The 15,799-nt window shown below is 51.7% G+C and overlaps 1 protein-coding gene across 1 annotated transcript in view; it reads right to left on the bottom strand.

Annotated features, from left to right (window-relative positions):
• Positions 1 to 2,905: 2,905 nt before the first annotated feature.
• The window catches only part of PARP1 (poly(ADP-ribose) polymerase 1), a 39,795-nt gene continuing 26,901 nt past the window's right edge, over positions 2,906 to 15,799 (bottom strand). The window contains exons 14-23 of the mRNA XM_025430661.3: positions 12,240 to 12,368; positions 10,279 to 10,362; positions 8,410 to 8,532; positions 7,771 to 7,899; positions 6,633 to 6,731; positions 6,013 to 6,165; positions 4,996 to 5,123; positions 4,233 to 4,294; positions 3,622 to 3,736; positions 2,906 to 3,433 (exon numbers count right to left, since the gene is read on the bottom strand). Coding sequence (XP_025286446.3) covers positions 3,352 to 3,433; positions 3,622 to 3,736; positions 4,233 to 4,294; positions 4,996 to 5,123; positions 6,013 to 6,165; positions 6,633 to 6,731; positions 7,771 to 7,899; positions 8,410 to 8,532; positions 10,279 to 10,362; positions 12,240 to 12,368 — 1,104 coding nt within the window. The 3' untranslated portion in view covers positions 2,906 to 3,351. The remainder of the gene's footprint in view (positions 3,434 to 3,621; positions 3,737 to 4,232; positions 4,295 to 4,995; positions 5,124 to 6,012; positions 6,166 to 6,632; positions 6,732 to 7,770; positions 7,900 to 8,409; positions 8,533 to 10,278; positions 10,363 to 12,239; positions 12,369 to 15,799) is intronic.

The raw sequence follows: 15,799 nt of genomic DNA, 5'->3' as shown, positions 1-15,799 counted from the left end.
TCAACAGCCCTGTGTGTCACCGCTGGGGGCTGCTGGCTCCCACTAACCGTTCCTGTTGGACACAGGAGGTGCCCCTGAGTGCTAGAAGGAGCTCCTGAGTGTTAGGAGGTGCTCCTGAGTGCTGGGAGGAGGAATTCCTGGATGTTGGGAGGAGCTTCTGACTCTAAAAGATGCTCCTGAGTCTAGGAGGAGGAGCACCTGAGTGCTGGGAGGTCCTCACTTCCATGGCACAGCCTCCCCCTTGATATAGTCAGGAGACCACTCCCCTTTCTCTGCTGTGGGGACAGCAGCCTTTAAGGAGCCCCTGCCAGCCAGGCGGCACAGCCTCTTCTGACTCAGTGGAACTACTGTGTCCCCAAGGAGAGACACTTCTCCCTCGAGGCCTTAGACCTCCAAACCAGCATTGCTGGGGGTGGGGTGGGGTGGGGGGGGGCAGAAACCAAGCGGCTGTCAGATGTGGTTGCTGTGAGGACTAGCCTCCCCCGTTGGCCACCAGACCCACACACCGTGGCTGCAGGAGACAGCAACATGCAGTCGGATTTATTTATTTATTTGATTTTTTAAATTAATTATTTTTAAAAAAGATTGTATTTATTTACTCACAAGAGACACACAGAGAGGGGCAGAGACTTAGGCAGAGGGAGAAGCAGGCTCCATGCAGGAAGCCCGATGTGGGACTCGATCCCGGGTCTCCAGGATCACGCCCTGGGGTGAAGGGGGCGCTAAACCGCTGAGCCACCTGGGCTGCCCTAGCAGTTGGATTTAAAACGTATACCAGATCCTGTAAGATGGACCCACATCCCTTCAGGAAGCTCCCTGAGGAGCCACGCTTCCCAGACACGGGCCAACACCTGGGGGGCCCTGCCGCCAGCGCCGCCCTCCAGCCCGGCCCCAGTCACCAGGCGTGTTTATGGGTCACTTTTCTCTTTTACTTTTCAAAGTCAGTCTCCAAAAATGTGCCTTCCTGTGACTTAACTTCAGAGAGGTAAATAGACCTGGTACTGCGCCCCGCCCCCCAGGAGAATGGGCAGAGGCCGCCAAGGGGCAGGGGGTGCGGTTTGTCACCAGACCTCACTAAACTCCAAACTCCCAGCCCCAGACAAGTTGCCATTTGAAGGTCTTACGTCATTCCTTAAAGAAACCCCCCCAAACTCCCATCTTCCGGGACTTGAACAGATCTTAAGGGAAGTGACACCACATAGAGACCTAGGAAACCCCTAAGGAACCCAGGTAACATGGGAGTGTCACAGGACGACCCTGGCAGGTCCAGGTCTGAGACCCAGACTTCCACAGCGACAGACACCCGGTGTCCAGAGACAGACAATGCGCTGGGCGGGCCTTCAGCGTGGACACTAACTGACGTGGCGGTGTCTTCGCCCAGGCGACAGCCCGCAGGCACAGCGCTCTGGGATGTCGTAGGGGTGGCTCTCTGCCTCCAGCGACGGCAACACCCCAAGGGTGGCAAGGCTGAACTGCCAAGGGGATCCGCCAGCTGCCACCCTGGAGGGACCGGCATTGTCACCCGGACCCAGGGCTGCACCTGTTTCCATGAAAGGCTTAAAAAGAAAAATTAAGATTACCAGTATGCATTTCAGCCACACCCTGGGATGGGCCTGGACTTGTAAGTAAAGAAACTCATATTTTTTTTTAAAAAAGAGATTTTATGTATTTATTCATGAGACAGAGGCAGAGACACAGACAGAGGGCGAAGCAGGATCCCTGCGGGGAGCCTGATGCGGAATTCGATCCCAGGACTCTGGGATCACACTCTGAGCCAAAGGTGTCCCTTAAAATATAAATATTGAAGCATAGTATGGCGGGTGCCCTTTTAGAAGATGTGAATTTAGAAATGCGTCACTCTAGGAAGTCAGTTGTGAGGAGGGAACCCATGGAGCAATCACTCCAACCTAAAAATACTTTAATCAAGGACTGGGAGAGTAATTGCCGTTCTCTGCGCCAAGGACGGTAAAGAACTCAGAACATTCTGGATCCACAGAGCCTGAGTCTTGCTGAATGGCTGATCGGGAGCACATCTCAGGTCAAAGGCACGAGGGCCGAGTGGAGGACACTGGACAGACACAGGACCTACTTTCAAGTGGATTCCCCAAATCCCCTGCTGTTGCCATCAAAGAAAGCCTGCCTGGGTCTCTGGTCAGGAATGACGTCTGCTCCGTTTCCCTCACCAAAAACCCCACAAAAACTTGTTTCAGAAGTCATTGGCTCACTGTGCCTGACACTGAGGCCCACACTTCTCATTCTCCCATCAAAGGCCCTGTGTCCTTGCGATCACCCTAGCATGCTTTGGGGTCATCCCCCGCCCCTGGCTGTGGCGTGAGGCGGTGTGCTGTGGGCTCCGTGGATGGGAGGGTTGGCCCACAGGCCTCCACCAGCACCACCTACTTGATTACCAGAGGCCGTGGGCCCCCGACTTCTGGTTCTCTGCCATCTAGATGGGCGCTACCATGGCAATGCCATCTGCTGCCTGACATTCTTGCCCCCCCCCGAAGCAAATGCCCCCCAGGTAGTCTTTATGGACCTTGTACTGAGGATGAACCCGATCCAATTGGAATGAGACCAAACACAATACACAACAAACGTAGAAACCATTTGTTTTAATTGAGAAGTACTGTTAGCCCTTGGGTGCGTGCATCAGTGATACCGTTTTAATCTGGAAGACAAGACTAGTCATGGGGAATACAGGAACTTCAAATGCAACTTTTAATTCGCTGCACTGCGCGTTCTGAGGGCTTCCACATCCAAGTGTGTCCAGAAACAGAAAGCACTTCTTTATTTCTAAGTGTGAGAAATTGTTAACATCCCTCCTCCTCCTGGTCTCCCCACGTAACTCATACAAAAGTGGGGGGAATAAAAGACGATAAATGCAAAATAAAAAAGAAAACCTAAGTAGTATGAAATTAGTTTTTATTTTTACCTCAAAATAAACGCTTAACATTTTTCCAAAACTGAAACTAAACGTGAACACTTAGAAGGGCGGAAGGAATACCCCCCGGGAAGCCAGTGAGTAAGGCAGACGTCGTGACGTGCGTGGTTCTTCCTGCAGAACTAGTCTAGAACCCCCTTCCTCTTCTACTGTCAGTCGTCCCCACCAGGGTGCTGGCCGCAGGGGTACCCCCTGCCCCACCCCCAGACCCATACAAACAAAGGATTTGAAAAGCGGGGGAAACATCGCTTAACACGTGAGCAAACATTCGTAGAAAATCCTTCCTAAGGAGACGGAATGGAGGTCGATCTCCAGGTGGTGGTACAGCGGCCATTGCCCAGTCAGGCAGTGCGGGGCACTGGGCACCCTCATCCCTGCCACCAGGCTGTGCCTCAGCCTCACGCCCCAGCTCACCACAGGGACGTCTTGAAGTTGAACTTGAGCTTCAGCAGGTATTTCAGGTTGACCTGAGCGATGTCATAGACAATGTACCTAGAAGGGGAGCGTGTCAAGGAGTGCCTGGTTTCATGCTGGCTGCCCCCGTCCCTCATACCAACCGGGCTTCAAGGGCGGGGGGCCTGGCTTGTCCCCCAGTGCAGGTCCGACAGAGGGTGTGCAGTCAGCCTGCCCCCCTGGACATCCCTTGGGGCATACAGCCTGGCATGCTCAGAAAAGGATACTCGTTATACAGCAGGCAGGTGTCGTTGACGCCAGAGGAAATCCCAGTTCCAAGAGGGACTTCTACGCCATCCAGAGTAATACTAGCGGAAGGGTCAGGAGTCGTCTTGCCCAAACCTGCAGAGCAGAAGGCATGATAGGAACTGTGAGAATGGAGACTGAAAACATTCCAAGAGGAGATCCATTTTACATTGGGTCTGTGTGTTCATCTTAAAGATACGCATGCATTCCATATTCTATCCTTCCAGCCAGAAACCTGTAGTTACCAATCAAGGTCCCAGGGCCAGAGCCTTACTGATCTCACCTGCCCCCACCCCAGTCCTATTTCTGAGCATAGGTCCAAAGCAGCCACTTCAATGTGGCAGGTAAGACCCTGGGTTGCCAGGTGCTTGGAACTCCAGCAAGCCCAGATGTTCTGGGCACCCCAACATCACGAGCCCCACCCCCAGCACCGCAGCTGAGAGTCACGTTAAAACCCTGGATCCTGGCACACGAGCGGCACAAGGGGGTGTGACCTGATTCTCTAAAGAACCTCCAGCTGTTTTACAGCTGGCCACAGACACACAGACTCCTCCCATGAATCCAGGGAGCAGCAGTTTCTGAAACACGTTACCTTTGACACTGTGCTTGCCCTTGGGTAGCTTGCTGATATGTGAAGCGTGCTTTAGTTCGTACCTACACGAGAAAGGACAGTCTCAGAAGGGCCTCTGAGGGCTCCATGCTCTCAAAAGGTCTGACCAGCAGGAGGCCAAGTGAGAAGAAGAACCCAGCCTGCCCTCCCTGCTGGGAGCTCCCTCCCACCCTGGCTTTAGGGAGTGAAGGGGCAGTTCTCTGACAACAGTCTGTGCCAGTGATTGCTACTACGTGGCAACTTTTCAGGAGAGGTCCTGTCCTGAGCTGTGGCTGGCCACTCTGGAGGCTTCTCTGCCCAGGCCACCCTCCCTGGGCCCCTGGTCTATTACATGACTCTGCTCTCCCATGTCATGACTGGACCAAGGTGGATGCCCAATGCAAGCAGGACCAACCTGACTTTTTCTGCAAGGAATCTGAAACTGGGATGGATTCCGGTTTGACCTGAGTTGGTCTCCAACAAAAAATCTAACATCTGTGTGCACACACTTGTGCGAGGGGGTGACCATCCCTTATGCAGCCCACAGAAGGATGGATGCCGCCAGTTCCCAAGGCCTGGCTGGATTCCTCAGCCTGGGTACTGGGAAGCACTCCTGGGTCTCCCTCATTCACTTAACTAGAACCGGTTTCTACCATCGTGGCAGGGAATTTTTAGGGTCCTATCCCGGCCAAAGGGAGCTCCCCTTTCTGGACCCACCCGTCCGTCCCCCCCCACGGGCTGCTCTCCCCAAAATGGGCTGACTCACATGTTCCCAAGGGCAACTTCTCCCAGCAGGATCAGGCCTATGGGGTCTCCCTGGGATGTGTGGCAGTAGTTTGCACTCTTGGAGACCATGTCGGCGAAATAGATCCCCTTACCAAACATGTAGCCTGTCTGGAGGATTGGAAAGGGTCACTGAAGGGGTATTCGTGGCACCATCGATCCCCTGAGTGCTGACCAGGAGCCAGGCAACAAGGCACACACAGTGGCTGAGCTCATGCAGCAGGCTGTTCAGATCCTGGGTCCCGCCGGGCACCTAAGAAGCTACTTAATCTGCCTGCACCCAGCTTTCTTCCCCTTTGAACAGGAGAAAGAACCTCATGGGGCCCTCATGAAAATTAAATGACTTAGTGAGCAGGTAGATCAGTACCCAGCCCGTGTAAACACCCCATAAATGCTGGCTTATTAAATTTATGTCCTTCTGTTAAAAATGGGGTTCAGGGCGGTCAGGGCATGTGCCCAGGTCACATGGCACTAGCCAGTCACTAGACCTCTTTGCTCTTTTCACAATCTGAAAGCGAGAGGGTTGCAAGACTGCCTCTAAGCCCCCGACCAGCGGGTCACCTCTACAATCCAGTGGGTGATGCACCGACCCCTTGTGTCCGGGCAGGGCTTCACTCAGGCAACGCCACGTTTTCCTGAGGAACACACTGGGTTCATGAGGTCACCCAGCTGGAAGCGGCAGAGGCAGGTCTGGACTCGGCTTGGCCTGTGGCCAAAGCCTGTTCCTTGCATGTCAACACACCCGTTAAAGCAAGGCCCAGACACCCGCTTCTTTTGTTCCAGAAACTATGGCTGATAGAGGTGCAGCCACATCCCCCAGAGTTAGGGGCAGGAGGACAAGGTGAGACACTCTGGGTGCCATGTGTGAGGGGCCCGGAGAGAGAGGTCTGTCAATAGTCTCCTGTTGCCGTGACTCAGCCAATATCTCCTGTTGCAACAGACCCTGTATGGGGGCATAGGCCCTTCCCACCCAGGCCCCCGCCCCAGGCCAGGCACCTACCACAGGGGCCTCAGGTGGGGCTATCCGGAGGCCCTGGGACAGGATCCCCGCGAAGTTGGTGGTCCTGGACCCGTGCCACAGCAACCTCCGGTTATGCAGCTGCTTGAAGGGCTTGTAGCGTTGGCTCTCGCCTTCACGCTCAATCTTAAAGATCTGCTCGGGGGTGGGGGTGGGATTAATGGAAGGAAATGCCAGAAGCCGTTGGTTAACAGATTGGCCTGACCCAGGAGAACAGAACGGTCTCTAGAGCTAGAGGCCACAGCAGAGAGAGAGGTTGGGTCAGGTGGGGATGAGCTACTCCACCAGAACCCCACCTTGCAGAGGCTGCCTTTACCCTGAACGCTACAGGTAGCAGAGGCACCCCTGAGAGGTGCTCCGAGGTGCATCTCATTGTACATTCTGGGTCTCCATCTAGGCTTTGAGATCGGAAAGGAACAGAAAAAGAGATACAAAGCGCCCCCCAAACCACAACACTGCTAATTTTTCTCAACCAACAAATCAGTCACTTCCTCTAGTTAAAGTAAAGGAAAGGTTTTTTTTTCCCCTGCCTAGACCCAGGCGGGAGTGAGTAGGCAGGAGCCTGTGGGACTAAACAATGGTAAGAGGAGGAAGAGTCTTACATCAACAACCTCCAGGTCATATGCGTTGTGCGTGGTCGCGTGAGTGTTCTTAACGTACTTCCTGATGGTCTCGGCTTCCTCAGAATCTCTGTCCACCACCTACAACGTTGTTGGGAGTCAGAGTGCAGAAGACCCCAAGTACAGTCACCCCACACATGGGCCGACACTGCATGAACTGTCAGGTTTTGAGGACAGGATGAGAACTCCGAGTCTCTGGAATTCTCAGGGCTGGGCGCACCATGGCCAGCGTGTCTACCCAACAACCGCCTACTCGTTAACATTATCCACGGCGCACAAACATGAGTGCACTATGAGGAAGGCCGAGGTTTCATACTCTCAGCCAAAGTGCAGAAAACCCAGGAATTCTGGTTTTCTTCACAGCTTAAAAGGCTTAGAATCTGTAAACAGAAAGCAAATAAGCCCTTCACAGAGAACTGGGCCCACAGCACTCCCGTCAGGAGGTGCCCCAGGGACCAAACAAGTGACCTTGGTGGCTTACTCTCTGAGGACCCACAGAACTCTGCTTTGTCTTAGGTAATAAAGCAAAGGCTCTTTCCATTGAGGTAAAATTTCATTCCAGGCTCACGTTAACCTGGCCACACCGCAGGGTCCCAAGAAGGGAGACACGCGGGAAAGGAGATCAGACTCAAGGTCAAGGCAAGCTGGAGGCTGAGTGCCCAAGCCCCCAACACTCCCAGAGTTCAGGGACTGTGCACCACCTCAAGTCCACAGTATGAACCTAGGTACCGTGTACTAGTATGACTGCCACTAGGAGCTTCCACTTTGGAAATGGGCACAACAAGCCTTATAGAGTTCATAGCACACAAGTCTCCAAAAACAGATCCTCTCTAGGTTAAGGAAAAGTGAACTTTCTGAAAGGCTGCTCAAAAACTAGTCTCTGTACCAGAGGCCTGGCTTGGAAGCTGCCTGGCCAAGGTGCTTACATACAGATGAGAAGCTCCTGGGTTCTCCAAGGGCCAGGCACACAGCATCTGGGGAACATGCTGAAATCAGGCCAGCTCCTGGGCCCCAGCCATTGGTTTTAAGGAGGCCTCCAGGAGAAACGCATGTTGTAGTTTGGGGACTGTTGCTCTCGGGATGAGCGGTTGGATGCTCCAGAGAAGGGGGTGCCTATTACCTTAATGTCAGTCTTGAGCTTCTCATAGTTGATGTCGATGGGGTCCTTGCTGCTGTCATCAGAGCCACCCCTGAGCAAACTGTAGGCCACCTCGATGTCCAGTAGGTTGTCCAGCATTTCCACCTTGGCCTGGAAGAACAGATAGGAAACCCTGGGCTACGGACCTGGGTGAGGGAGACACACCTTGTTTTACCAGAGAAAATCCATACACAGAGAACCAGAAGGGACAGTGAAAGGAGGACCCCCCAGCTGGTTGGGGACAGCATGGGACACCAAGAGGGGCGTGCTCCCTGGGGGAGAGGAGAGCCAGAAGCTACAAGGACATGCGGAGAACCGAAGGGGACCTATCGCTGGCACCCAGATGAGGCAGAGACAGAAACCGGGGAGGAACACGTGGTTAGAAAGGGCTGTCCGGCTCCTAAGGCTCGTTCCCCCAGACTAATATGGTAGAACTAGGGAAGGAAAACACATCTGTCTTGCCTGTGGTCGGTCTGCACTGATGTGGGAAGACATTGTACTTCAAAAGGAGGGCCCAAAGGTGGTCCTCCCAGCACCAGCCTCTACTCTGAGGAAGCACCAGCCAGAACCCGCACCAAAGCCCCGCAGATCCGAGGCTCCCTCCTGAACCCCTTGTGCTACCTGCACACAATCCGCGTTGTTCAGGAGTGGGGGCTTCTTCATCCCAAAGTCGTGGGGGATCAGGGTGTAGAAGCGATTCGAGAGATCCAGGATCTGGGAGTCACTGCTGCCCTGGGACACTGCCTTTGGGGGAGGGCACAGAGATTGAGGCAGCAGGGTCCGGGGTGGACACAAGCCAGGAAACAGAGATCATGTTCAAGACCAGTGCACATCATTGTCACACCAGCCTGAGCGCCGGATCCCCCTCCCGTGCAAGCATTCATTTCCAAAAGACCTGTATCGTTATGGACCTGCAACACTCCCCACCACAATGCAAGGTGTCCACTGCAGCATCTAGGTGGTGAGCTCAGGGGCATTCCCATAAAACCTCAACTTTGTGAGTGTTTGGGAACTTTTCACAACAAAATGTTGAAAGGGAAAAAGCCCCTCTCCTATGAATTCTGGTGGCCCCTCCACACCAATCCACTGATCTTCAGCTGTAAGGCAGGGAGTTCAAGCTCCCTTTGCTGCCACAATGCCAATTCGTGTTCCGTATACCTAAGTGCTCAGTATATGCAGAGATGGAGAAGCTAGACTGCCGTGATACTAGACCGACAGGCAGCGGGATGGCCACAGGGTGGTAAAGCACAACAGCTTGGTCCCAACACCCCTCCCTTCCCCCACCACGCAGGCTCTGCATCGTGGGGAAGGACGCGCTACCAGCCTCTCCTGGGGATTCTCGAACAGGGCAGAGCATGGGCGGAGACCGTTCACAGCTCAGCGAGTGGGTAGCAAGGGAAGGGCCCCAGGGCTCGGAGCAGTGTTTGCTGGATTTAAGAGCTCTGTCTCACGGTTTCTTTCCAAGCACCAGCAGGGAGTCTGCTTCAGCAGGAAGGTCTCACTTCAGCTTCCTGGGTGCCCCTCTTCCTTCACAGGCCAGGCCTGCCCCCCTGCCCCCTAGTCAGCCCCTCACAGCACAGTGTTAAAGGACCTGTGGACTAGGGGACGCTGGCAGATGGCCGGTAAGGTGATGTTCAATGAGGATGAACCAAAGTGAAAAAATACTTTGCTTTCCATTTGATTTCCTAGTAACTTTAGCCTTTTTCTACCTTTGTAAAGATTTTCTCTTTGGGCGCCTGGGTGGCTCAGTTGGTGAAAAGTCCGCCTTCAGCTCAGGTCATGATTTCAGGGTCCTGGGATAGAGCCCTGTGTCAAGGTACCTGCTTGGTTGGCATCCTGCTTCTCCCTCTGCCCCCTCCACTCATGTTCTCTCTCAAATAAATAATAAAATCTTTAAGAAAAAGATTTTATTTTTAAGTACTTTCTACACCCAACGTGGAGCTTGAACTCAAGACCCTAAGATTAAGAGTCAAAAGCTCCACTGAGCCAGCTGGGTGTCCCAATTTCAATTTTTTGAAGTTTATTTATTTTAGAGAGAGTGCACACGGGTGCACCAGTGGGAGGGTCAGAGAGTCTAAGGCAGACTCCCGATGAGCAAGGAGACTGACAAAGGACTTGGTCTCTCAACCCTGAGATCACGACCTGAGCCAAATTCAAGAGTTGGACACTCAACCAACTGAGTCACCCAGGTGCCCCTGAGCCTAACTCTTCAGATCACACAAAATCAGGCTATTTTCAGGAGGTAGGAGAACCAAATGCCTTTATTGGTTTCTAAGAGTTTGTTATACATCTGATGACTGAAAATACAGCTAACTCATTAGTTTTGTGACCCCTTTTGACAAGTAGTGGGCACTTACCCTATGTACTGAATTGAAAAAACCTAGGCCCTCATGAGTTGTGGTGCAGTACCTCACTGACCCAGAGTCAATGCCCCTCAGTGAGCCCACTACCCCCAGAGAGGCTGCCCCCTAGCCATGGGCCTGTCTTTACCTGCTGCACTTCACTGAGGATGGAGTACGCGGCCTGAATCTGCCGTTTGCTCAGCTTCCCCAAGGGCATCTTCTGAAGGTCAATCTGAGAAAATAGGGGAGAATTGTCCCTCTGAAAGCCTATCTGTGCGGTGGCCAATGGCAGAGCTAGAGGGTGCCGTGTCCGGCTTCCTGGCCCTGCTGGAAGCGATCACACAGTTGCCTGGTCTTCATGGGGAGATCCAGAGAGTCTGCCCTGCAGGGCCTGAGTGAGAGGGGGTCATATTCCCTTCATTTATGCAGTGATGAGCCACCAGGGACTCCTCTACCCCTGATTTGCACTAGGGTAGCTAACTTCCAGGAGAGGGCCCAGCACGACTCCCACTCAGGCCCAAAGCAAGTATGAGGGCCAGCCTACATGGCATACCCTGGGGTCTCAGAGCCTGGGCAGTTCCCAGGTGAGTAAGGACTATCAAGTGGTGAACAAGGTTTTCAGGAGTACACACTCCTGAACATATCTACTTATATTCAAATTAATGCCATCTTTTTTGAATCGGTTATCTTAAAAGGCTCCACAATTATTTGAGCGACGCTGCTGCTGCTCACAGCTGAGAAATTACCAGTAAGACCCGTGGCAAAGACGCAGTGGAAAAGCAAGAATCGCCGCTAGAGGGCCTGGTCCCCATCAGCTACACCTTCCTCCAAGGTCACCCACAGACCTAGTGAGCATCCTGGCCCATGTGGTTTGCTCCCAGTCCCCAGGGCCCCCTGTGCACCCCCACACGTGCACAGATGGAACAGATGGAGCTGAAGGAGCACCAGGCAGGGGCCAGTGGTTGCAGCATCTGATGCTGACTACACACATGGCTTCTCTCCCCTTGAATAGAAAGAAACTCTCCACCCTGAGGGGAGATGTGGTTTGCAGAACATTACGTAGCCGGAGCCAGGTCTGGGGAAGATAGGAAGATAGGTGAACCATGCTGGGACAATGGGATACGTCAAGGAGCGTGGTATCCCAAGTACGGACCAGAAACTGGCTCTGGGAGCCATAGAGGAAGGAGCTCTGAGCACAGCTCTGAAGGAGGCTGTGAGACAAGAGCAGGGCCAGTGCTCCCAGCTGCAGGGCCCCTGGCCTGTCTCTTCCTGGGAAGCTAAGGCACCTGAGCCAAAGCCAGGACAGGAATGGTATTCTAAAGGAGACTGGCCTGAGAAATTCTATCAACCAGAGCACAGGAAGCTAGAAATGTCATGTGGAACATTTCTCCTAAAACATAAAAAAAATGGAGACCATCCCTCCCCTGCGCCCACGTCCCTGTTGAGCTCGTCCACTAGCTGTCATACTGGTCAGCCTTCCTGACAGAAGTCGGTACAGGGGTTTATTTGAATGGCACTGCATGAGTCCTGGCCATTTGTAATCCTGTTAGAGGACCTCTAGGACTCCACATTGTTCCTCTAACAGCAGCTGGACAGGGTCGGCCCTGCCAGGGATTCCACACTCACCTCCCAGGGAAAGCTGAGCCAGGTTGGAGAACAAACAGGGACAGGTGGTCTCATCCAGGCCCTCCCTATCCTGCCCTGGGCAGGAGGAACAGGACAAACCCACACCCACCTTTCCCTGAAGCAGGAGGAGTTCTGATGGCCTAAGTGTCAGGAATTTCCCACACCTGCTCAGCGCTGCTCACTGGTCACTGTAAATGGGCTACACCTTGAACTTCCAGAACAACTCTGCCTACCCCGCCTCCCTGAGCCACACCCACATGCGCTCACATGGCAGCAAGGGGACAAGAGCAAGGGACGGGGGACCCAGAGGCCAGCTCTCCCTAGCACACTGTACATTTCATGGCAGGTCAGCGATCCCCTGCAAGGGCATGAGCAGCCCAGGCAGAAGCGGACACCTGCCACCAACAGCCCGAGCTCGCTAGTGGCCCAGTGCTCAACTCTTCAACCCCAGCAGAGCTCGCAAAGGAAGAAAAGTTCAATAACCTCATATTCCACCATGGCTTTCTTCATACTTTCCACGTCAAAGATCATCTTAATGAGGTCCTGTACGGGCTTGGGGAGCTTGGACTTGGTGCCAGGCTTCACTGTCAGCTTCTTCACCGCCTCTTCGTCCTTCATGGAAAAGAGATTAAATCGGTAAGAGACCCCCGTTCAACCACCCCAGTGAAATGGTGGCAGCATCTGGGCGGCAGATGAAGGACACCACAAGACCGAGTGTCAATGGCAGCAAAGGCTGAGGAAGTGTTGCCAGGAGGAGTGCGTAGGAGTCTGCCCCAGGATCAGACCCTTCCTCTAAATGCCGCTGGAAGCGCTCAGCTCTAAGCAGGCTGACCTGCAGGCACCCCCTGCCACATGCCCTCACCCCCTCCTGCTCATCACCTGCCCAGGGCCCACTATGGACCAAGAGGACTCTGGACAGATCCTCCCCATTCCTCTCCCACTGCCTCACCCCAGGGCCTCTGTAAGAAGTTCCTACAACCTTCTATACAGTCCCAAAAGATCAAGTACCCAGACCCATTTCCTGCCACACAGACTGATGCATGAGCTCTCCATCCTCCTCTGCCTCATCCCTGCTCCCTGACAAGCTAAGAGCACAAGACTATACTGTCTGGTTCTGCTATCTGCAGAACCCAGGCTAGGAAAAAAAAAAAAAAAAAAAAAGAACCCAGGCTAGGTCAGGACCACACTGCATTCAGAATGTCTGAACTCTTGTCACTTAGGAACCAGATAGGATAGGGACTGCGGCCTGTCCATCAGATTGTCCCTAGCAACTAGCCACAGCTGGTATTTGCTCTGAGTGAACATTGATCCTGGAATCTGTTGAGCTGCATGGAGGAACCTGTGCTGTGTTCATGCCCCTGGCTGCAGCCGTCAGCTTGACTTCATGTCCAAACACGGAGTCTGCACCGCTTTTGTATTCCCTGCTTATGGCTCCACTGTAAGGCAAACTGTTAATGGTTAAAACCCTTCGTAAGTACATATTCTCTGTGACTCGATATCTCCAACGCTAGTGGTAATAACCACAGAAATATTTATGAAAGCAGTAGCCTCATTACAGATGATTTATAGGCCATGAACTACAACCTGACATCTGTGCAGCCCTAACAGATAGTTGCTCCAGACCAGTGCAGATTAACTCACGGGCTGCTGTTCTGAAAGACAGCCAGTCCGAATGCAGACGTGTCACAAGGGCTAAAAACACACCAGATTTCAAAGATTTAGTTTCAGAAAGGTGGGGGAGGGGAGGAAAAAAAGAAAGGAAAATAAATTATTAAGATACTTTCAGTTTCTTTTTACTTTTTAAAATGTAGCGCCTGCAACAGTATAATCTACATAGGTGGTTGTGGGTGCTCTCAACACAGCCTGTGGAGCAGGACTCCAGTTCTCTGGTGAGGAAAAGTATCCGTGGAGAGACAGAGGCACTAAAGACATACACCATTATTGTAACCATACTAACTCTAGGTTGACTATGATTTTGTCTTTGTCTTTCTCAAATTTTCTAAAATGTTATTTTTGAAATCAGAAAAATTAATCAGTAGGGAACGCTGCTGAGTCAATCTCCAGGGTCTCAAACTCGTCATTACAGATACAAATTCTATTTTTCTTTTAAAGATTTTATTTATTTATTCACGAGAAACACAGGCAGAGACACAGGCAGAGGGAGTAGCAGGCTCCCTATAGGGAGCCTCATGGGAGAATCGATCCCAGGACCCCAGGATCACAACCTGAACCAATGGCAGATGCTTATCCACTGAGCCAACCAGGTGCCCCTAAGTTCTATTTTTTTTTTTAAAGATTGAAGTAATCTCCAGAGATGCCTGTGGCTCAGTGGTTGAGCATCTGCCTTTGGCTCAGGGTATGATCCCAGGGTCCTGGGATCGAGTCCTGCATTGAGCCTGGTTCCCTCTCTGCCTATGACTCTCATGAATAAATAAAATCTTAAAAAAAAAGTAATCTCCAAAGTCAACATGGGTCTCAGAAACTCACAACCCTAAGATCAAAAGTTGTTACCAACAGAGCCAGCCAGGTGCTTCTAAATTCTATTTTTAATAGTGAGAGCTTAAAATACTCTATTAACTAGAAACCACTCATTTGAAACACATTAAGCCTCAAAGATTAAGAATTAAAATCTCTACTCCTCTATAAATCTCTTGCCCTCTGGGAAGTAAACATGGTCCCCCACCTTTATTAAAGTACAGCTGACTCTTGAACAACACAGGTTTGGACTGTGTGGGCCCACTTATACATAGATTTTTAAATTATTATTTTTTTAAAAATATTTTATTTATTTGAGAAAGAAAGAGAGCACACAAGTGAAGAGGGAGAAGCAGACTCCTAACTGAGGAGGGAGACCAACAGAGGACTTGATCCCAGGACCCTGAGATCATGACCTGAGCCGAAGGCAGATGCTTCACCCACTAAGCCACCCAGGTGCCCCTGGATTTTCTGTTCTTTAAAAAAGAAATACATGAATGCCCTGCTGGCTCAGTAGAAGAGCATGTGATTCTTGATCCCGGGGTTGTGATTCTGAATCTGACGTGGAGTATAAAGTTCACTTAAATAAATAAAAAATCATTAAGAAAAAAAGTGTATTTTCTCTTCATAATGATTTCTTCTCTCTAGCTTAGTTTATTATAAAACTACGGTATGGAATACATGTAACACAAAATAAGCTGTAACCAACTTTTCCTACTAGTAGGGCTCCTGGTCAACAGCAGGCAATTAGTGAATTGGGGAGTCAAGTTGTATGTGGATTTTCGACCGCATGGGGGGAGGGGTCAGTACCCCAAACCCTCCATTCAAGGGGCAACTGTCACAGATTTTCATATAAAAACCAGGGTAAGCATCGTGCCAGAGAAGACCTCTATAAAGCTATCTGGTGACGTACACAGGAAGGTGAGCTAGCTACAAATGTGTTAACAAAAACCATCAGACCTGGGACCCCCAAACCATGACCTAGGAGAGCCCGGGTCACTGTAATTCTATCTTGATGATAAATCAGTCACATGACCTGTGATGAAACACAGGGTCAGGGAAGAAGACGCATCTGAAGAATTACTCCCGTTGCACCAAATGAGCAAAGACTGACCTCCGCCACGCTACCTGTGTTGTCTGAGCTTATCCTGCACCATGTGGATTTGATTCATACGTACATGCGCTTTCTATCTGTGAGGATGCCCATGTGATTTGTTTACTATATTCTTGCTGCAGTGCACCGGTTTCTGCGTGTTGGGCTGACCTTGCATTCTCAGGTATTAAATCCTGTGCTGCGCCCCATTAAGGACTGTGTCTATAACCCTACGGACACTGGAGTTGTCCTACCGTATCTCTGGCTTTGGTGTCACAAGCCTCACGTTTGGTAGCATTGGCCTCACGTCACAAGCTGGGAAGTGTCCCCCCACCCCCCCGACTCTTATTTGTGGGAAGAGTTTCAGAAGGATCAGTGTTAGTACTTATTTGAGCATTTGGAACCATTTACCAGAGAGGCTGTCTGACCCAAGGCATATTACAGAAACTCTGGCACCCATTGCTTTTGCCAAAAG

This window comes from Canis lupus, chromosome 7 (assembly GCF_003254725.2).
Source record: "Canis lupus dingo isolate Sandy chromosome 7, ASM325472v2, whole genome shotgun sequence".
Classification (NCBI taxonomy): domain Eukaryota; kingdom Metazoa; phylum Chordata; class Mammalia; order Carnivora; family Canidae; genus Canis; species Canis lupus.
Note: the sequence above shows the minus strand (reverse complement) of the source record. Positions and strands in the feature narration are given on the sequence as shown.